General features: G+C 39.1%; 2 protein-coding genes across 4 annotated transcripts in view; one reads left to right on the top strand and one right to left on the bottom strand.

Annotated features, from left to right (window-relative positions):
* Positions 1–7,260, top strand: part of WDR48 (WD repeat domain 48) — a 30,883-nt gene extending 23,623 nt beyond the window's left edge. For all 3 annotated transcript variants that reach the window (XM_068673360.1, XM_068673359.1, XM_068673361.1), the window contains exon 19: positions 347–7,260. In XM_068673360.1, coding sequence (XP_068529461.1) covers positions 347–442 — 96 coding nt within the window. In that variant the 3' untranslated portion in view covers positions 443–7,260. The remainder of the gene's footprint in view (positions 1–346) is intronic.
* Positions 5,293–14,888, bottom strand: GORASP1 (golgi reassembly stacking protein 1). The gene is made up of 9 exons (XM_068673362.1): positions 14,676–14,888; positions 12,749–12,829; positions 11,510–11,713; positions 10,422–10,508; positions 9,934–10,064; positions 9,238–9,376; positions 8,451–8,595; positions 7,926–8,081; positions 5,293–7,259 (listed from the first exon to the last, which is right to left on the bottom strand). The coding sequence occupies exons 1-9, from the start codon at positions 14,736–14,738 to the stop codon at positions 6,979–6,981; spliced, it is 1,287 nt and encodes a 428-aa protein (XP_068529463.1). The 5' UTR covers positions 14,739–14,888; the 3' UTR covers positions 5,293–6,978.
* Between the last annotated feature and the right edge of the window lie 8,039 nt (positions 14,889–22,927).

Raw genomic sequence — 22,927 nt, 5'->3', positions numbered from 1 at the left:
CCAAACTTTGCTGTTTCTGAGACGGGTTTACTTTTTCAGTGGTGTAGGAAGGCTGAATAGTGACTCTGGGCTCTGTGACTCTACTGTCAGCTGCTTGCTAGGAGGTTAAATATTGAAGAGGTGGTTGTTAATGAAATTGTTATGTTGGTAAAACCTTTCTATAATGCAAGAGGTTTACTCAGTAGTTGAAAAATCTGAGTTTTTGCATGGTTTATCTTTGATGCCATTCACCCATAGGAGTGTTTTGCCCAGCCAGAGTGTTTTATCCTTGAATTTCTGACAATGTAGCAGATTGTGGATTAAAACATACAAATTGTGGAATAAAAGATGAATTCTTTCTATTCAGGTTTTGGATCCGAATATGGACCTTCGAACTGTAAAGCACTTCATTTGGAAGAGTGGCGGTGACCTGACGCTTCATTATCGCCAGAAATCAACGTGAGGGGAGTGGTGGACACAAATGGTTGCTCATTTACTTGACCATACTGTGCTGGTTCCAAGAGTAGTACTATAGAAGCCCACTGAACCCCTAAGGTAGATGAGACTTCTAATGACTCAGTATGGACGGAAAGTATACTTTTAATTGAAGTGACTAATAGATCTGTAATATAGAGGAAAAAAGTCTATATGATTTAAACTAAAGTCTGTCCTAGTCTCAGCCAATGAGATGGGAAGTCCCTGAGTGGTTCGTATTGTGCGAGGTGTACAGAGAATGGATGATAATCCAGTGCAGACTTTGGCTTTCTCCTTTTGCTTTTTTTTTTTTCCATAACATTATATTTTCATCTGCTCATGCTTGGTATGAAACCATTTTGGCCATATTAGTAGCTGTGTTCGCAATGTAACTCAGAACTGCACACCAGGTATTTTAATACATTCCGTTCATAAAGTACCTACAGTGATCTCTCACAGGTTACTAAAACATTTCTGTCACTTAAAGGCATTTGGAAAAGAAAAGGAACAGAAAATAGGTATTGCATACTTGAAAGAATTGGGCCATTTAATTGCAATTGAAGGGTTAACATTAGACTTGTGTTAATACTGTGGTTCAAGCGTTGCTTTAGAGAGCTATTGACATGCAGAATAAGAACACTAGATAAATATTGTAGCAGGGTCAGTCCAATGATGCTGTGCATCATAATAGTGAACATGCTTTGCAGCAACCTAAAGAGATTTTTTTTAAATATATATATAACTAGTTCCTGCAATGTGTGTTTTAAGGACACAGTAGTCTAACTTTTGGTAACTTTGCTCCAAAACTATATGACATTTTGTTAAAACTTCAGACCATTCTGAAAATAACTCCATGTGTTTTGATGTCAAACTTCAGAAAATTCATAGCAGATTTCATACTTGTGATATAAAAATACTTATTCTTTTTTTTTCAAAAGTTTTATATGCAGTTCTTTTGTTGTAGATGTATGCAAATCTTTTTTTCACTGCTATTTCTGAAAATCTGTGGCTGTTGTAGACTCATAGTAGTCTTTTATAGAGTTTAACTTATTGGGGGGAGGGAGGGAAAGGCATTTCAGCTTTTGGTGGGAAAATGTGGGACTGTCCCAGAAAACCATTTGTAGCCAGGAGAAATTACAAATCCTCATAAAGAAATTATATAAAAATGACTTTCTGAAGCAGAAGCACAAGTGCCTTCCAAGGGCAGTTATAATATTTGAGTTTCTTCAGGAGACATATGCTCTTGCCTTTCCTGTGTCTTGCTATCAAGATTTAGGTTGAGGCCTAAAGAAAGTCCCAATAGATTATATTACTGGGATTATATTGGTTAAACAAAAATATTTTTCATTGTATTTTATTTGAAAAATAATCAAATCATTACCTTCTGCACTCTTAACCATAGCTAAACAAGATCCTTGCTTAAACAAAAGATGTGGTTCAGAACTAAGCTAGCCTGTCTTTTATCCATCTTTTGAAAGAGTCAGTTTCAGTTTTTAAGGCCTAGTTCTATGTATGCTCAGTCCAATGCAGTTGTGCTATCTGCACATTTTTAGTGGTGTTTGTGAATTCAATGGTTAAACAGAACTGTAACTTTTATTGATGAATTGTCCTGACGTGTATTTATTAATAGCAAAGGTCTGTGCTTCCTTTCAAGACTTTTTTTCTTGTCTTGCTGTCCCATTGTATACATTGTAACTGCTCCCAATAATTCTGTTTGAAATCAGCCAAGGTTGTAACATTTTTTCCCCCTAACCATCCCAAAACTGCAGTTCATGAAAGATTGACAAAGGAGTCTGCAATGCCAGAAGGATAAATGATGTTTTCACAGTTGTATAGAATAAAAGGCTTTAGTTAAAACAGTCTAAAGTTGTTTTGTATATTGGATCACTTACAGAAATTTAGAGCTTGTACCATTGCTACTTAACCCTTGTACTACAGAGGACTTGAAAGTACTTTTAAGTTTTAAGTAATGGAATGGCTGAAGTAATTGTAGTGCCTTAATGAAATCCCTTAAAGATGATCTTGTAATGTGGGTGGATGTAAGAATTTAGCAGACATGCAACCCTTCATATTCAGGCTTTGAGATCCTGTTGAGGTGCAGAATGTGCAAGTAACGCAGTTTGCATGGGCAGTGCTTCCTTTTGTACCACGAAAATAGGGTGTGCTAACACCAGTGTACCAAACAGAAAAGATTGCCCTGCTACAAGTAGCTCTTGACACTGAGTTTTCTGGATGTAGGAAGGTTAGTGCTGGAAGAGACAAATGGGAAATCACAATTGGTTTGCTTGATGCTGCAAATGACAGTACACTATACTCAAAGTGTTTGCTCTGGGCACTCTCAACTGGGCTGCTCCCAGAGGAAGCAGTAATTCAGTGACCAGATGTGTTCCCAGAAACTGCTAGCACCCATCTTGGACAGTGTCAACTAAGGATTTTTTTTTGCTACTCCCTTTTAAATTTCATCTCATTTTCTGAACTCTGCCTGTATGAGTTCTGAAGGGAAGAATGTGAGAGGCTCTGCGTAGGTATTCAGGAGTAATCTCGAGAGTTGCAGTCTGTTGGTGCATTATGAACAGAGAGAGATTCAGTTTGTCAGAATCATAGAAAAGGCCATTGATTTATAGAAGTTTCTATAATTTCCAAGCTCATACTGGAAGGGATTTTATAGATTATTTAGCGACATAATCTGTCCTGAGGAAGAACATTGAAATTTACTGCGGCAGGTGACATTTTTTGTGGAGTAGTACTGAAAACAGGAGAGCGTGATCCAGTAATTGCAGCTGAAGCATGAACATCATTTTAGGAGAACTACTTGAAGGCTTTAGTGGTAACTTTGAGCACTACTTTTTCAGTGTTTCTAAAATTAAGACCAGAAATGATGATGTAGTTCCTACCTCATGGCCAGAAATGGTGCAAAAGTGACTTAGGATTTGTTGGTTCAATTGGTTATAGTCAAACAGAGAAGGGTGACCCAGGGTAATTGCCCTTACAGCAGGACCAGTGCAAATGAGTGCTTCATTAAGGTGACAGCAGAGGAAGAATGTGTAGATGTCTATGCAGTGCCCAGGAAATAACAGATTACCACAGTCAATTAAGTGCAATGAGTAACTTGTACCTGCTCTCATGTAAGAACAGCCAAAGGCAATGGAGATGAAAAACATTTGCCCAGGAATGAAAAGAGATGTGGAATAGTAGGGGCTTGGAAAGAATTCTGAATTAATATCTCCCTGAGAGGTTCCTCAACAGAACTGGAAAGCAGCTGGAAGAAATTGAGCAGTGCTGCTGGAGCACAGTGGGTGCTGAACAGCTGCTTACCCCCTTAATCAGTGAGTACTGTGATTAATCAGTTAGTACTGTAAGCCTTGGTGCTACACCAAGTTACATTCTGAACCCCTCAGCACTGCAAGTGCCTAATTCAAGTACATCAGTGTGTACAGGAGTGCTGGGATCTCCATTCAGTTGCAGCCTATCCTGCTGCAGCATTGCTCAGTTACAGCTGAGAGGAATTCAGTCAAGTGGGGTATCTTGAGTCAGATGCTTCTAAACATACCCTAGCAGGAGAGTCACGCAGACTGAGGAGATGGACAAACCTCCTGTGAAAGTTTTAAGGGGAGAACTAAGTCATTGCTGTCAGAGTTTTGGTATTTCCACAATCCTTTTCAGTAGCTATTCACCTTCAGGTCACTAAATACCTTAATTCTCAAATTTAGCTGGAATTAATTATGCATCCATTTTGTTGTTAGGAAAATTTGCAGGTTTATCTCTAGGATGTTTATTTTCAGATGGTGAGTTTTGAGTGCAGGGATCATTCCACTACAGGGTTATGCTGCCTGAAGTTCCTGTGCATCAATTTACTTTGGAAGGGAGGGGCTTGCTACTGCCCTTTGAAGTCAGCCACACTTGGAGCAAGGCTTGGTGAGATCACTCACACCTTTGAGTAGCTGTATCTGGGTGGAAGGAGGATCCTGTAGCTTCTTGAAGCACCCAGCAGCTGCTTGATCCAGGTGCTCTGGCTCATTCAGGTTGTGAGAGGCGGGGCTCAGTGGAGATGAAAACAAGAGCTTTACCTAATCCTGCTCTAACACTTGAGCTCCTGGTGGCCTCTTTGGATTTAGCATCTGCCAGACTCACGGCTTCAGACTTGACTATTTAGGGAGCAAATCAGGTCTGGAGGCTTATCCTGTTGTCTGGGGCAATACCAAGCCCCAGCTGTGCTGCAGCCAAGCTCTAAAATTCATACAAGGTACATTAAGCTAATAACCCCCCTTTTTTCTGTTTTGCCTTCCACATGGCTCTGCTGAGCTAATCCTTCTGTCTCTGAAAAGAACTACCACTGTCAGGTGTAATAGATGCCCCCAAATATACAGCTGCCATATATAATGGGAGCAGTAGTTGTTTGGGACAGCACCTGATTGATTGTAGGTTTTCTTTTTTTTAAATACACAACATAAAAGTAGACCACTCAAGCCATGTTAACATTATCTCTGTCTTCCACTCTACTTGTTCCAGATGGAGATTAAATACTTACTCTTTTGCAACTGGCCTCTCTTCACAGGCTTTGTGAGGTACTTTTCTTATAGCAGTGGAACATGGTACTGGACTTCCCCTGATACTCCCTTCCTAAAATCAGGAGCAGTGAATGTACAAGTGGCACATTGTCTGTGTCAGGTGGGGTGGCTGTGCTTGCAGCAGGAAGGAAAGGCAGCAGGCCTAGGGCTCCAGGACAACTGGATGCTGTCCCCTGTAGCACAAGATTTGGCACCAGCCTTGCCGAAGTTTCTCTTTTTTTTTTTAAGGTTATATTAAATTATTGAGCTCTTTCATTTCTGCACCCACAAGTAAAAGAATACTTCATTTCTCTTTATTTCAACAAGGAGATACAAAGCACTCAGCAGGTACTGTCTAGAGTTTGTCAAGCGAGAAGGAATTGGGTTGGAGGTTACTGTTCACCTAGTTTAGCTCTGTCATTTAAGTGCTCTCTATTACAAGAATCTAACACACTACTGCTAGAGGTTAACACTCTTCAGGATTTTCCAAACTGGCATATTAAACAATTGTCCTTTAAATGTTATGAAAAAGGAATCAAGTCTTCAAAAACAGAAACCACCTCCCCACATTAATTAACATGAAGCAGGCTAGACAAAGACTGTTGAACCATTAAGCTGTTTATTCCTGTGACATTTGAAATTAATTTTGACATTTCCTGCTCTGAAATTTCAGCAGGCTGCTTATGGTACAGCATCACTTAAGTGTACTGCTACAAACTTAAAAACAGGGTTGATAAAGGCATACTGCTAGAACCAGCCCTAAACAAACAATAACAAAAAAATCAATAGATGTCCTAGCTGTCTCAGAAACGTACCATTAAATTACATTTAGTGTTTGTCTGTTTGCTCTTCTATCAGTCAATTAGGGGAAGAAAATAAATTTCATTTTAGCAGTACGTAAATAACAAACTTCTTTCCCAGACCACGCAGACTAAATTTCAAGTTCTTTAATTCTACTATCTGTACCTAGGGCCTAGGTATTTTTCTTCTAAGCAGGAAGAAGAGGCTGTTTTGACCATCCTGACCTATTTTATGGCAAAACAATATTTAAGACTAACACAAAGATTACAGAATATAAAGGACAAATTTTATCAAGTGTTATACTCATCTGAGACCCCTCTTGTGTTGCTACTTCATCTACACCATTTTGTTGAAGCTGAGCTGCTGCAGGCAACCCCGTGTGACTGCAACTCCCCATCCTGCATGGTTACTAGATTTCAGATGAGTCAGTCATGTTGCATCCTGAACTCTATAGGGTGCAGTGTAGGAACACACGAGAAGGGGAGGAAGGGAATTTGACACTGGCCTTTCATCTACATATACATTAGTTCATAGATTATACCTGATGTACCTGATTCCCTTAATTTACTGAGGATTTTCATCACATTAGCTGCACTAACTACTGATTAGCAATACCTTCACTCCGGATTTCAAATTCCACGACAAATCATGGCCCTACAGCATATAAAAACACCGTATTTTTCATTGTTCATTTCATATTTGCTGTTCACTATGTAACACGCATTCAGAAGGTACTCAAAAGCAAATTTAAACAAAATAAAGCTACAAAAAAGCTTAGTGTTGCTGCACCATGTTCTATTCCAGTGTCTTAATGATTTGTATGAAAATAGTAACTAGATAAATAGAAAAGCAGAAGAAAAGCTATTCCTTTGTCACTACAAAAACCAAGATGTATTCAGCTCTACTGAAGACTCTGGTCTCCAAATGGTTTAACGCTAGTTTTGCCTTTCATTTGATTTTGGACAGCATTTCAAAGGAGTTTGAACACAGATCATCTATTAAACAATGATTAGAGAAGACAATAGAATACGTATTTGTCTGAATATGCTTTTCTGTTTTTTATACTATTGTCTACGCTAACAAAATAGAACAGCTGTAATTCTTTCAAGATCAGAAAAATACTCCAAGCTGTAGGATTACAGCATATGGCCATCTGTAAACAAAAGAAGCATCCATTTCACTCATGACCTTGTGCAGCTTCCTCCTCTTTCTGTTCACATGCTTCTTCATCATCAGGTTTCGTCAGAGTAGTGGATAATGAGCTCTCAAAACTGTTTAAGAGTACTGTTTCTTGGTTACTGGAATCAGTTCCTAGTGTTGTTTTTGAAGAAATTTCATTAGGAAGAGTAAATGAAGGCAAAGAGGAAGCTGTAGGCAGTAGGTGGTCCAACTCAGGCTGCTTGGCTGAGGCTTCAGAATACATCATCAAATCTTCAGGGTTTGGAGTTGTGGCATTCTCTGGAAAATGAAAAAATAGTTAAACAAAAACAGATGAACACCAAAACCTGTCCAGCTAACAAAAAACAATGCCTCTTGTTACCACATATCTAGACCATCACCTTGAGTGAGATACCTCTTACAGGAGGAACATGACACAGATTCACAGCTGCAAAACACATGACCTGTTTTTTACTCAGTTCTGCAAAAATCCATAAAATCTGATGATGCAGTAAATTTTAAGAGATATTTAGCCATCTGGCCTACTGCATGCTTATGCATGGAAGAGCATCCCTAATATGAAATTGTTTTGTTTTAGATGGAGAAGTCATTATTAAGACTGCCTCTTTTTCTGCTTTTAGAATTGTGAATACAAGCCTGTGGTACAAAGACTTATTTACACAGAATTTAGAAATACCAACTTTTACGATCAGGTTAATTTGGATCATCACCGTTTTAAAATTAATGAGAGATGTTCTACAACTTTATAAAAAAAGAAAAAGAAGCCTGTTACTTTTTGCCCACTTCTGATTGCTGCTGCTATAATCATCTAATTTTAGCCAAATCTCCTTTCTCATTTTTCTTAAAAACAGCTTAATTCCCAAAATCATAATACAGTTGATCAGGCATGAGTAGCTGCCATTCTAGAGATTAGGTCAGAGGCCTTGAAGTCTTGAACACACTTACCAAAATAAGCAGAAGGTTCACTGTTTGACATAAACTTTTCAGTGCCTACTAAAGTGTCTACTGTTGGCATGGTGAAGGAGGCAGATGAAGACACGTTGGACACTTTCGTTAAGTCAGGGAGTTCAGGAAGCGAAATACCAGACATGTCTAGAAATCCTGAAAAAAGGAAGTGTTCCAGTACCGTTTTAGATTAACACACAATTCCAGATTCAAAAAGATACGTTACATGCAGATTGAAATTGTTTAACTCTGTGTTATTTATTAGATAAACACTAATGAATTTAACCTATCAAGTCAGTGGAACAACTTTTACAGAATCTTAACCTTGGTAAAGCTCACAGTATCAAAATTATGCAACTCTGAAACCCCATGAAGTCAAAAAAACTTACGGAAAACATCGATGCTCATAGTTCTGCATTTAAGTCTCAAACTTCTTTAAGACCTTACTTAAATGCCATCTAAAGAATTTCAGGGGACTCGGGTAAGGGGCAAGGCATTCTGGAAAAAGCACACAATAAAACATACCTGGATCCATAACTCTCTGGAGAGGCGGGGGAGAAGAAAGTGAGCTTTCTGGCAAATACCCACTCATTTCTTGCCCTGTGGAATGATCCAAGTTCATAACTATTTCAGAGGCGTCACTTTGAGAAGTAGCTGCCAACAATGGAGTCTGGAATGACATAATAAAAAGGAAAAACATCTTTTTATGCTGCATGTTTCACCTGAAATCAACTTTCCTATGACAGTGTTCTGCCTCGGTCTCCAAGTACATCAATTCAGAGAACTTGATCCTGAACCCAGTCATCACACTGCTGTTTAGGACTGGTTCCAATGTACCCTTTCTAAGACAGTGTGTTCATAGAAGAGCAGTTGATGCTTAATTCTTGAAGGTGCATTTTATTTCTGAGTGAGAAGGGCATTCTACTGCGGTTCTCACTGACACAGGTGTTGTATGCATGTCATCAAAACAGCAAGTATCTGTCAAAAATGTATTTCAGCCAATGCTCATGAAAAACTATGGAATATCTGTAATTGCATCCAAATACCCAACTACAATGAAGAATATGGAGGGAAAACCAGAGGGAATTTTGAGGAAATAAACAGTAAAGCTTGGCAAAAGGAATTTAAATTTATCTTTCACAGTATCCTTCCTGTCATGTGCTTGGCATTACTTTCCCTTCACCTAAGTCCATTTCATTAAAGCAAAACTGTGTGCTGTACTCAAATACACTGTGTTATTAATATTAAAACAAGCTGAAGTCTTTGAAATTCCAGAGGACGTGGCATAGATACAATCTTATTTCTTACATACCTCTGTGTAACCATTAGTAGATGGTGTAGGAGTTGCAGCTTCTGGTAAGGGTGAAGGTGGTTTGCTTTCCGGCTTTTTCTTTGATAAAGACTGTGTTGGAATTCTGTGCAAATAGCCATAACCAATACCACATCCTAAACTGTGCAAGGAAAAGTAAAACAGGATTTAAGAAAAGGTGTTCTTAACAAAGCTAGGAAGTGTTTTGAGTTCTGACTCTAAAGCAAAAAGAGTTCGAGTCCTTAAACTATAGCAAGGAATACCTACCTGTAAAAATCATTTCAGTTACTTACAGTACACAAGGTCTGCAATTGATATTTAACAGATATGTAGCTCAGCTTTTGATTAACTATTTTCTGTATCTTTACAAAACATGTAATCTGATCTGATTTGGATTTTGTTCTTGATTTACTGAATGCTTGAGTGTGAGAATGCAGTTAGTAAATCTGCTATCAGGGAAGTGGACACAGGTTTTGCCATCAGTGTCAACTCAAACAGGGTTAGATCCAGAACATGCCTAATCATTAGTTCTCTTTTTTTTTTTTTTTAAATGGAAGAATGAACATTTTTCTGTGACAAATGTAAGGAAATAAGGCTTAAGTTGAAAACAACAAGCTGGAATCGATATTTTTTAACAGGAGCTCAATTAAAGCGAGTGTATAACCTGTCATCAGCCAGTGACAGTCTGGAGATCAGTACCTTCCTTCTCCACCCCAAGCTCCATTGGGAGTCACAACTACCTCTCGAATGGAGTCTGCTTCAGTGTTATAAACCATCAGCTTCAGCGGCTTTCCCTCATGGGATTCAATCAGTGAGAAGAAGTCCTCTGACTAAGAAAAAAGTAATAGTAGTTATTAAACTCAAATGTGTAAGATGAGGAGCTGGATGCAAATTAGCATTTCAGGCATTTACTCCAACATGAGATAGTAAAAACCCAAAGATGGACTAAAATTTTCTAGTGTTGTTTGATCTTTAGGGGCATCATTTTGTAATAATCAGATTTTAAAAATAAAAATAAAAAAGGTACCTCAGCCTTTAAGCATCTCCTAAACATTAGCCTCACAAAATCCCCCAATACTATCCCCCATACGTTTGATGTGCAAGCAGTTAGAGATATAAGAGAAACCCTACAACATAAACATGGCAGGCACGAAAACAATCACTGCTTGAAGGAACATGCACCCTACCTCCTGTAGAATCTGATCAGATCCAACAATGTAGTCAGTGTATGGCTGCAATCCAGCTACAGCTGCAGGAGACGCAGGTTCAACATCCTGTGAAAGAATGACACATCATCTGTGCTCACAGCAGAATAAGTTACCCAGAGATCAAAATGGAAAGCTAACTCTAAGAACAACAGAAGGAAAGAGCATTTTGTTTATGGGACAAAAAAAATAATCTTGAACAGTTTACATACAGGTCTTGTAGGATATGCTGAATAAAAAAAAAAAGACCAAGAAACTACCAATTCAAAATTAGATACTTCAAAAGACATTGAGATGCATTTTTTTTTTTTTTAACAAACAGAAACATAACAAAATGGTCAGTCTTACCTAAGCTGTTCTACACTTCCATCTGTCCCTCTTAATTTAAAGTCTTTTTTTTTTTTTTGTACTTTCTATATATAGAATATTACATTGATGAAATTGAGCCAACAGAGGCACCAACTGAACCAAAATCCTTTTTTGCTTTTGCCACTGATTCTTCAATGTAAGACACAAAGCAGCCCTCTCCCCATCATACTGTCAGTGTGGTCTGATTGGAATGTAGTTAATTTTCTTCATAGCACTACTAACAGTTACCAACGTGTCCCTGTTCAAATGGCTCAGACGAGCTTTCAAGACCGTGTTCACTTCTTGTGCGTTCAGCATTGCACTTCCGTACTCAAACTACTCTTAAATAACTTCAAAACAAAGTTGTATGAGCACCAACTAACAAGCCACCAACTGAGTTCACTGTACTCAGCATGAAGATGCAGGTGAAATTCTTATGCTTTATCTATAAATCCTTATGAAAACATTCCTAGAACATCTCAGAGCAGGAACTACCACTTTTTTCAAATACTAATTGGCACATTTCATGTGACAGAAAATGAAAAGCCGTATTAAAAAGTTTCAGGTTTGAATAGTAAGAAACCTTTTCAATGTTTGTGCTTCATGCAGAACAGTCCCAACAACAACAGTATATTGGTATCTTGCAGGAAGTTTTCAAATGGCAATTTACATCCTGTTCTTAGCTTGTTAGACAACTTGTTGGACAAAGAATTGTGTCTCACCAAAACATGCCACACATGTTCATTGGCTCCCTGGAAACTGCAGAACCTCACGCTGGCTCCAAGAAGACCTTGTCCTCCCCACATGTTACTGGGGACCACCTCCACTTCTCTTATTTTCATTGTTTTGATATTATACACCTCCAGCTTCACCGCTTTTTCAACATTTGCCTTCAGCAGATCCTTCAACATATTGTTTTCTTTATTCTGTAGAGCACAGAGAGAGATACATGCTTAACATTTCTAATTGCACCCGTAACACAGACATCACACTTGTGGCAGAATTAGAATACTAAGAACCAAAACAGTCATTAAACTCTACATTTTAAGATCAGAACCAGCAGTTCAATTTTCTAATAATAGAAAGATGTCAGTACTGTCAGCTCATGTTCTTCTATGAAAGTAATTACAACTATTCAGTTTCATCACTTACTTTCCTTTTCTTCCTAACTGCTGCTGAGTAACATAGGAATATTAAATCTTAACTATGCAATCAAAACAATAAGCAATAACACTTCATGCCTGATCCCAATCCTTACTCCATAACCCTTCAAAAAATCACTGCAAGTTGGCTGTGGAAGGACAGACTCTTTGGGAGCATCTTAGCAAACCACAATTATTCTGTAATGTCATCAGATTGACTGATCTTCCACCAAAATCTGCCATTATACTGAGCATGTCCAGAAAAATAGCTGCACGAATACACAATGAATTCAGCTTCCATGTAGCCAGGATGAAGCACACAGCCAGAGCTGTGAGCCTTATTAACCAAAACAATACATTCAAGTTTACTCAACTCTTCTTTGGCAACGCACCATACAGAACTGCGTTACCAGCCTTAAAGTATGAGCTAACTGGCCACATGGCATTCTTCTTCCCGTTAATGATTCTTTTTCGTATTTTATCAAATCTTGAAACAGGTTTGCTTAAACAAATGTTAAGCTCTTACCATTGGCTCACTAGTTCAATAATCACCTTGCAGCAGAAAATACGCATGAATGAGTAATATCATAAATATAGCGTTAATCTGTTAAGAAGTTAAGGTGACTAAAGGCTCTTTCATCAAATTCGTATCCAGGCAGAAAAGACTTAAAACACTACCACGTTTTACTTTGCCTTTTTAATACCATATCCACGTCCAATACAACATGCTTTCTCTATTCTGACAGCTTTGGCTTCTACCTTTCATAATTATAATAGCCATGCTTTATACAGGAAAGAAAAAAAAAAAAAAATACTTACAAGCCTAGTGTGTCCTATTGCAATGATGAAATCAAAGAAAGGTTCCAGTCCTCCTTGTTGAGCTGGGGAGTTTTCCTGAACCTGCAAAGCATACAGGTGTTTTTTTTTTTATTACTATACATGGCTCTGTGGTTACATTAAGTGACACAGTGTTAATCTTTACACTTGATTCAATATTTACTTTTGACGGAACCAGAAAAGAGATACCAAGTGACAGACCTTGGGAAGCACGATTGTAAATTTATTTTTTATAGAACTAAGAACAACAGGTGGCCAAATTAAGCTGCCAAATATAGGTTCTGAACACCACATAAGAAAAAAGCATTGCGATGCAGAGTGCAAAGCATGGAGTAACTAGTACTGAAGACTCTGGAGAAGGGCTTAGTTTTCCAAGTGCTGCTTGGGGATTTTCTTCCATGCTACTAATTGCCTGAGCTCTTGGAGAGTATGGTTTTTTACATAAACACAACTTCCCACAACTTACAGCACATTAGAATAGGAACAGTTAGAAGAGTATGCTACAAATGCATGGCTAACAACTTGATATATGCAGAGTATATCCTCTTAGAAACGTAGCAGCAAAGCAACTTAATGCTAAGGGAACCATTGCAAACATCCTAACACTGCTTTACTGTTCGCAAACGCCACAGTACAGCCTGTAACCTGCAACATTTGAGTCCTGAAAGCCATCCCATGCTTTCAGTGGCCAAGTTACAACCCACACATCATCTAAACCAAGAAGTTCAGAAGTTTCATGTACAAAGGCACAACCGCTACATTTTGTAGTTGGTCTCATGCTATATCGGAAACCTTTTCGCTATTCAATAGATAAAGCTGAATCTGTATTGGGACTACTCTCATGGCTGTCTATGTGGATTAATACATATATTAGCATAGTTCAGCAGAAACTTTAAAAGTGAAAATTCATGCTTTATTGTCAAACAGTCAAGACAAGCGACGTTAACCACAATGGGTGAAGGAAGCATCAACTTTCACCACAACCATAAAGCGCATCAGTAGCAAACTGCCACATTACACTGAACCAAGCTACGAGGTTAAAAAAAAAGGTTATGTCTACACTCCAATTCTAAATAACATGCAAGAAGACTTACAATAAAACTATCATATACCAAGGATTAAAATGTAGAGAAGAAGAAGGTGGAAGTTATTACAGAGCTCACGACACCTGTCCAGATGTCTGAGAGCCATGCAGATTATTGTATGGAGATGGAAGTTGCAAAAAAAGCCTGCAGTAGATTTCAAAACTAAATGACACCCTGGCAAAACTTGCATGAAATGCCTGGAGGAAAAAAAAAAAAGGGAGTAAGAGGGGGGGATAAAAAGCAGACTGCCTCCTGCACACCATAGGTCACAAAATCCAACATTCATCACTCAGTCAACAGACAACTAAGCAGTTATTGTGGACTTAACAGAAAAGGGGGAACATTTTATGACCGACAGTCTTTTCTGACAGAATTAAGTCAGTGAAGGAGGCTGACAAAAGCAAATCAAGCGAGCATACCGGTACCCCGAGCACATCTTACAACGCCGGGAAGCACAAACTAGTGATGGAGCGGGAAGAAAACCAGCAGCTAAATGCAAGCACGGCTTATTTTGGCTTATTTAACAGCTTTTAACAACACTGCAGAGGGAGAGGCTACGGCAAACCCGCCGCCACACGGGCGGCCTGCGAGGAGCGGCCCCGGGTGCAGGGAACCCGGCAGGGAGTGAGGGACCGCTGCCGGTGAAGGAGCCCCGGAGCCTGACAAGAAGTTTTGGGGCTCTCCGGTGGAAGCCACCGGGCTGGGGGACCCCAGGACCTGCCGGCAGCCGCCGCTCCTCCCCTGCCGCCGTGGCAGCCGCCGACACGTCGCTCCCTCCCGGCCATCTCCCCTCATCCCCTCGGCGGCCGCCGCCTCCTCCTCACCCCGTGGACGTGGAAGCCCTCGGCGCCGCCGTCGGGGACCTCGGAGCTCGAGCCCAGCCCCATGCCCACCAGGACGGGCGGCGGCTCAAGAGTTGTCGGCGGGGAGCATCGCCCGGCCCCGCGGAGGCCTCGGCGAGCGGGCGGCGGGGAGAGGCGGGCGGGCGGGCGGTGTGAGGCGGGGCCGCCCCGCGCTGCGCCAGCGCCGCCGCTTCCCGCCCGGCCGCCATTTTGTTGGGGGCGGGCAGCGCCATGACGGGGCTGGGCTGGGGCTCCCCGCCGCTGAGGGAGGCGCCCCCTGAGGGAGGGAGGGAAGGCAGGGATGGATTTTTTTATTATTATTTATTTTATTTTTTTCTTTACGTACACTCGTAAATCTCAGGGAAGTAAATGAATAGTTCTCTGTTCTTCTCATTTTGACCACCTTTTAAAAATTATACTCCACACAATCACAGAATCATTAAGGCTGGAAAAGCCCCCCAAGATCATCTGGTCCAACTACCCCTCTACCACCAACCACCAATGTCACCACTAAGCCATGTCCCCAAGCACCACGTCCAACCTCTCCTTGAACACCCCCAGAGACGGTGACTCCACCACCTCCCTGGGCAACCCGTCCCAACACCTGACTGCTCTTTCTAAGAAGAAATGTTACGGTCCATAACGACATTATTATTTTTCATGGAATCACGGAACAGTTTGGGTTGGAAAAGACCTTAAAGATCATCTAATTCTAACCCCCTGCCATGGGCAGGGATCCCTCCCACCAGCCCAGGCTGCCCAAAGCCCCATCCAGCCTGGCCTTGAACATTTCCATGGATGGGACATCCACAGCTTCCCTGGGAAGCCTGTGACAGGGCCTCACCACCCTCTGAGTAAAGAATTTCCTCCTTATATCTAACTAAATATAAATCTCCCCCCTTCCAGTTTAAAACCATTACCCCTTCTTCTTTCACTACACCGATAATGTGTTTTACCAACACACACTTAGCACACTTCAAAAGAGAAAGTGTTTCTGTGCCGTTCCTACCTGTAGGCATATATTATCTATTATGCTCAAGAAATGTATTTCCACTAGCTGAGCCAATTTGCAGACTTGGAACTGAAGAAGCAAATCAATGATCCAGTGTTGCTGATTTTCAAGGCCTGTGGAGCCTTGTGTTTAGGTAATTATTAAGAAGTGGTGATATTTCCGTTCCCCTTGAAATTTCATCTGTTCCACTCTGCTTTACTAAGGATGAATTCTTCTGATTCTGCCTTTTAGTCTTAATCTTCAATAATAGAAGAGTTCTGAAAGTTTTCAGAGTAATAGTAGTGATTTGAAGCAATACTATGTTAATATAGTTAAAGTGCCAGATATATTTCATCCATGGGTACTTTCATTTTGGTATATAAACATCCATTTTAGTTAAACTAATTGGTACTTACTACTTGAACCTCTGAGATGTCATTTTTCCAAATGATCCATCCACATAATTCCTGTGGTTCCAGTGCGATGCATAAAGACAGAGTAATAAAAAAGCTGTTTCCTCTATCCTTTGCCTTTTCTTCCAAGTGAAGCTCTTAAATTCCCTGTCACTTCAATAGTTATTTACACTCAAAAGCCATACGTACTGGCTCATCTTGACCAGGATATTCTTAGGAGCCTTTTTTAAGTCACTTTTCCCTGTGTAATTTCCAACGTGGGATTGCAGATCTGTGCATTATATTTACTGAGTGTGTGGTAGAAGTGCATGCAAATATTTAGAAATAATAAATTTGTCTTAAACATTTTACTGTGTTTCCTGCTACACATATTTGGGAACCTTATTACACAACTATATCTTTGCTTAAATTTTCTTCAAAATGTCTTTTATAATAGATGGGACAATGAAACGCTGTGGAGTTACCACATAATTGTATTTCTACAAATAATAGAAATAAATCTTTCTTCAAACATGCCAAAAATGGATGCCAGAGTCTGTAGCACACCTACTAACCAACCATAATAAAAAATAAGTCTAGTGGATACCTGAGTGTTACATTCTTGGGAAGGGTCAACATGCCTTTGATAAAGGAATGTTTTGTCTGGCAAATCTGCTGTATTTTCCAAAGGGGTTAACAAACATACAGGAAGGAATGATCTGGTTGTTTAGATTTCCAAAAGTCCCTTATAAAAGCCTTATCAAGGGCTTTTAAGGAAACTATGCAACCATACCATAAAGTATCTGAACAGAAGAAAGGAGTAAATGATCACTGCTTGGAAAGATCATCCATGAGGTACTGCAAAAACTAGACCCTACTTTCCCTCATATTCTCCAAAGTTTGGAAAAAGGGGATAGCAGGAGATGACAAATTATACTGATATCATGGAATTATTGAGAACAGTAAAAATAAGGAACAATTCCAGAATTACAGAAAGATCTTAAACTATAGGCAATACCAACTATGTAGGAAATAAAATCCCACGTATAATTAAGTGTAGATAAACATAAAATCATCCATATGGTGAAAAATTCTGACCAATTTGATGCATGAAATGGTGGCCTCTGAGCTATTCAACAACAGCCTGAACTGAGACCTAGAATCTACAAAGGGTCATTTCAGAAATCAGTAATAACCAAAAAGCAAACCCACTGAGAACTATAAAGAAAAAAATAGAGAATAATAAAGAGGACATTGTTGAATTACCATATGAAGTCATAGTTTTCCCGCATCTCGTCTTCGCACTTAAAAAAAAAAAAAGTAGAAATGGGAAAGAATGGAAATGGGCTTTAAGAATGATTAAAGGTACCACTAGATGCTCGTAGGTATGATTATGATAGGTAAACCAGGGCTTCTTCATTCAGATGAGAAATGATTGAATAAAGGATGTACTACAAAGTACAATTTGCAGTACAGAGAGCATAGTCAGGAGATGAGTGTTTGCTCTCTTTCAGTTTAATAACAAGGGGGCTGTTGAAACAGTGAGGGCACAGGTTCAAAGCAAGCAAAAGGATGTGATTTTTCATGTAACACCTAACTGAGTTGTTCTTCAGCTTCCTAACCCAGGAGGCTGTAATGCCAAGAGTTTATTTGGACCCAAGTAGGCACTCAGAAAATTCACTGTAGAAAAATAAAGGGAGGGCCAATAAGTACACAGAAACCACTACAGCAAAGGATGTTTTCTGAGCTGAAACCATCTGACGGCTGGGAGAGCATTTGAGGGAAGAATCATTTGTACTTGTCCCAGGCATAGTGTTTGTTCACCACGTGCTTTAGAGTTGCTGTTGCAGGTTGGGAGCAGGCTAGATGTGGCTTTGTTTTGACCCAACTCAGTTGTTCATAAGTCAGTGCTTCTTATCCCTTTCTATTCCATGTACTTTACAAAGCTATTAGAGAAACACACATGCACTGAGAACAGCTTATTGTGGTAGAGCTTGTAAGTGAAATGAGTTACTAGTTAGACTGTGGCTCAGGGTTCATTTATACAAATCACTTTTAAAGTGATTGCTAATTATGTTTGAATCAACCATCCATCTGCAACATCTCCGCAGGTGAAATACAAAATGCTAACTCACAGCTGGGAAATGACAGAACCATTCCGATATTTCATTCTCTTGTCTCTTGGCACTCATTTATGCACACAAAAGGTGTAAAAACATAGGCAAAGTTTTTTTGTGTTTGCTTGTTTTCTTTTGTGTTTGGCTTTCCGCGTGTTTTACATATTACTTCTCAGAAGTTTGGCAGTATATTAGTCCAATATTTTATCCAGTTATCCATATTAAATTAAGAGCTGGAGAAGGGAAGAAATCTAGAGGTGATTTGATAAAAGCAGGTATATTTTAAGTACAATTTTGCCCAGTTTGCTAGGTACCAAAATTATACTGCTGTCACTGAAATTACCGAAAAATTGAATCTGCCTTGAACCACTCTTTTGCAACGTTTGTATTTATTCAGAAAGATAATTTAGGTCATGTTTATTTAACACTTAAGCAGTGTTTTCATGTTCAATTTGTCAACTTACACAGAGCTTGGAGACTTCAATACGTTATTGAACAGCAGCATTACATAGGAGAATTTGTAGTGATCACGTTATGATATTCTTATGACAAGAAATCAAGTTCTATTATCATGCATATATCTTGAGGTAGATTCTGTGCTACACCAAAGATTTATTTTGACTAGTTGCATGGGTGTTTTTAGAACATCAACACAAGAGTATTCCAGACCCAAAAGAAAACACTAACTAGTAGCTATTTCTTCTACTAGAGGTAATAAATTTTAGGAATACAAAGATCCTGAAGACACAGAACACTTACAGCTCCCATGGGAGTGACCCAGTGCTCAGCAGCAGTTAGGACTGAGCACAAGTCCCATCTAAGGTGATGGGAGATTTACATTCTATATCAGAATTGTATATTATTTTTCAATTTGTTTTTCTGCAAAAAAATAGTTCATTTTTCAAAAATGTGACTTCTAGAGGAGGAGAGTTTACTAATTTACTTTCCAGTCTGGCAAATGCTGAACAATTTTGATTTCAGTAACACTAAAACACATTTAAACCTTTTTTTTTTTTAGATTGTTTGGCTGGTTGTTTAGAGCTGGAAAACAAAAGAAACAAAAAATGAAGGGGAAAGGACAAATTAATTATATTGCATAGCAATATTCTTATAGCTGATGTGTAAAAATGTTGAAGCGTTAGACAGAATGCTGAAAATATCCCCAGCAGCTAGAGAAGTAGTGTATAAATGGTATCTCATCCATAACAAGACAGAAGTTCTCATTATTTAAAAAGTAAAATGAAATAATCAGACTTTTAGCATAATACAAAAAAAAATGCATAAACAAATGTACTTAAGATTATTATTATTTACATTTTTGTGTTTAATATAAAACCTGAGAAAATTCATTGAATTTCGAGTGGATACTTCTACATGAATCCAAACCACATCCTCTTTCTGATGAGGAAGAATATTTATGTTTTGGTTTTGTTTGGTTTGTTTTTTCTGCAGTGAGAAAATAATATAGTGGTCAGGTGGTAAAACTGTTCCATCAAGTCTACTTTGAGTAGTTACTTTGATGTAATTCCATGCCAGAGGCAAGCAGACTTGAATAAAAGGCTTTCTGAACACATCTTACAGATAACTCCACTAAAAGGCAAATCCTTACCTACTGAGGAAAACATACAATGAGTTTGAGGAGAGTTTCAAGCCTCATCTTCCTGTATTTCTTTCCCTGATTACTCTTCATTTATAGATTGTGTTAAACAGGAAACAGTCTGCATTTAAAAGATTTTCTGAAAATATATGGAGAAAATATATGGAAAAATATATGGACTGTCTGGTCACATCCATGACATTACACAAAGTTTACCATTCTGCACTTTGATGTAGTCAGAACTGGCTGTTCTGTAACTGGTAGATGGAAATTGCTGTCAAGTTTCTTAGCAAATATGTTTTGAAATCTTACTCTTTAAATTTTATTTTGTTAATTGTTTACTAGATGCTAAAAATAAGATAGTATTGTCTTCAGTAAATGGCCAAGAGTATAATTGTAGGTGTTCTCCAAAATACTTTGTTGACAGAGGAGTATCCTTTTATAATAAAGTCAGTACATGATTTGAAACAGCTAATTGGGAATATGAAATTAAAAACATGACAATTGGCAAGTCATTAGAAATATATTCTGACTTTTACAAAGGTTTGAACTACTTGAAATAATGCAGTTATGGCACTTTCACACAATGAAATCTATATGAGGTCTTTGCTTTTGCAGAAATTGAATTTTGAAAGAAATGTAATTTGTCTTTCAGGGTAATGGAACTAAAACAACGTGAGATGTAACTGACAGATTCTGCCGAGTATTGTGCTTATTCTTCAAAGCTCTTTGTGTGTTTAGCAATTACAACTTGCTTTCAGGATTGGTCTTTTCTAAAGTTCCCTATGTAAATGAACGTTGATTGGTGAAATGTGTGCTGACCATTCTAAATTACGCTTAGATATGTCGATATAGGTATACAAAGCTGCAGCTGAGTTAGTCATAGGTTCCTTTTTTGAATCAGTGAAGAAAACAGGCACTTCAAGGGTGTAGCCTTTACAATTATTTTCCCTGCACATTGTACAAGTTATTGTTCAATATGACAGAAGTATTGTGTAGTATGAATAAAGACCTTTGGCTTCTTTCAGAACTGTTTTCTGTAGAACTTATCAGAAATTCTAAAGGTGAATGACAATGTTAAGGCAGAGTTTTCTTATGTACAACATACATAAAAACTCTGAATGATTATCACCTCGATAAAAGGACAGGACTTGCAAAGGATTGAATTTTGCAATCTTGGAGAAGCATATATAAGGATATTTCTACATATAAAAGTCACCAGGCAGTGATAATCGTTCAGTTGTATCCAGTTTTGTTGATCTTGTTGTGCTGGTGTGTTTCCAGCTCCATCTTGTATTCACAAGAGAGAAATTGTATTCAGTACAAATAACACATTGATGTTCACTGTTAAAGAAAGTTTGGGTATTTCCAAAGCTTCTTCACTCTAGAGTGAAGCTCAGTTCAGTATAGCAGTACAGAATAACACGTTTAATAGGCTTTTTTTGTCATGTTACTGAGACTTGCAAAGACTAGGCAATTTATATATTTGCTCAGTTACTGTACCAGCATGCCGGTGCTATCAAAACTGCTCGGACTGGTAGGCAAAGGTGTGTCCCATACAAACAGAGGTCTTGGAAATGTTCCAGCCTCAGCCTTTACACTGTACCAGGTGATGGAGGAGCCTGGCAGGCTAACTGTGTTAGTAGCAGTCAAGCAGTAATCCAGTCATGAGCAAATTGAAATAACTTGGATAGCGTTTGGATTAAGCCTCAAAGCTTCAGGGACAAATAGGTCTCCTGTTGGCCCTATGCCAGCCCAGAGAGGATGTGTCAGATGTTCTGGGGCATTTAAAATGGCTGTGTAAGCCTGTGTTTAAGTGTCTAAGTAACTTCCAATTAAGCCTGAAGAAGTATTCTCCTGATACAGTGTGGCTTTGTACTACCAGGCGAGCTGATTAACCCTAGGTTCCAGTCCCCTAGTCTGGAGATCCTTTACAGGGCTTGTTCTGGTATGTGAGTGCCTCTCTTTTTCTGGGGAAAACAAAACTGGACATGCTGCTCCAGGAATGCAGTCTAACAGCTGCTAAATAGAGGAGGAAATTACTTCCCTTGACCTGCTGGCTACACTCTTGCTAATTCAGCCCAATGTGTTAGTCTTTATTTGATGCAAGGGTTCACTGTGCAATTTGTTGTTCACTGGTACTGCAAGACCCTTTTGTACGAGGTACCCCCAGCCTGCACAGTTGCTCATGGTTTTTCCATTCCTGAGGCAGGACTTTGCATTTGTCTTTGCTGAACTTCGTGAAGTTTCTACCAGCCCATTTCCAGCCTGTCCAGGTCTCTCTGAAGAGTAATCTTGTCCTCCAACCACTCCCCCTAGTTGGGTAATACCTGCAAATATAGTGTGAGTGCACTCTAATCCATCACCTAGATCATGAATAAGAACATTGAACTGTAGTGACCTGAGGCATGCCACCAGTATCACCACAAGTGGGACCTGACAATCCACCCATCCACTTTATTATCTAGTCATCATCCAGTTCTTACACCAACAATTTGGCTATGGTCAAGATGTACAAACAACATCCACTGCTATCCTCCGACCCAGCCAGTCATCTCACTCTAGAAGGCATTGGGTTGGTCAGGTGCAATTTGCCCTTGGTAAATCCATACTGGCTGATCTCAGTCACCTTCTTGACCTTCATGACTTTAGTATTTGTACCATAACTTCATAATATGAGAAATATATTGGGAAGAAAAAAAAAAATACAGAGATGCTATAATTCAATGGCCATGCTCTCCCCATGGAGCACAAGTCAGGTTTGCATCCCTACTCTGTTTAATATGTTATTTATGCAAAATGGAACAGCTTCAGTGGGGAATGACTGAAAGAGATTGATTCTATAATACCAGTAGTCTGCTGTTTGGACATAAATCTGGTGGTTGGAGACTTGAATTGAGTTCTCTGTTTTGGAGCAAGAAAAGGTGATGTGAAGGCAGGTGCCCCCTCCTCAGGTGGATGCCCAGAAAATAGATGCAAAAGGAACTGCTCTGAAAAATTGCCAGAAATTGCTGCAAATAATATTTCAGTTTAATGAATCTCTCTTACACCCTTTTTCATTTCTGCATGCTTTTGAATTGCTTCAGAGAACACTGAAATGCGTCTCTCTGGAGCAGCCAGGTTCAACTTCTCAGAAG

The sequence above is a fragment of the Anas acuta genome, chromosome 2 (assembly GCF_963932015.1).
Source record: "Anas acuta chromosome 2, bAnaAcu1.1, whole genome shotgun sequence".
Classification (NCBI taxonomy): Eukaryota; Metazoa; Chordata; class Aves; order Anseriformes; family Anatidae; genus Anas; species Anas acuta.
Note: the sequence above shows the minus strand (reverse complement) of the source record. Positions and strands in the feature narration are given on the sequence as shown.

Excerpts from the sequence above, each read along its gene's own strand:
- GORASP1 (XM_068673362.1), bottom strand. The coding sequence starts at position 14,738 with ATGGGGCTGGGCTCGAGCTCCGAGGTCCCCGACGGCGGCGCCGAGGGC. Across the intron at positions 12,830-14,675 it reads AGGGCTTCCACGTCCACGGG|GTTCAGGAAAACTCCCCAGC; the intron begins GTGAGGAGGAGG and ends TATGCTTTGCAG. Across the intron at positions 8,082-8,450 it reads CCAGAGAGTTATGGATCCAG|GATTTCTAGACATGTCTGGT; the intron begins GTATGTTTTATT and ends TCCTTTTTTCAG.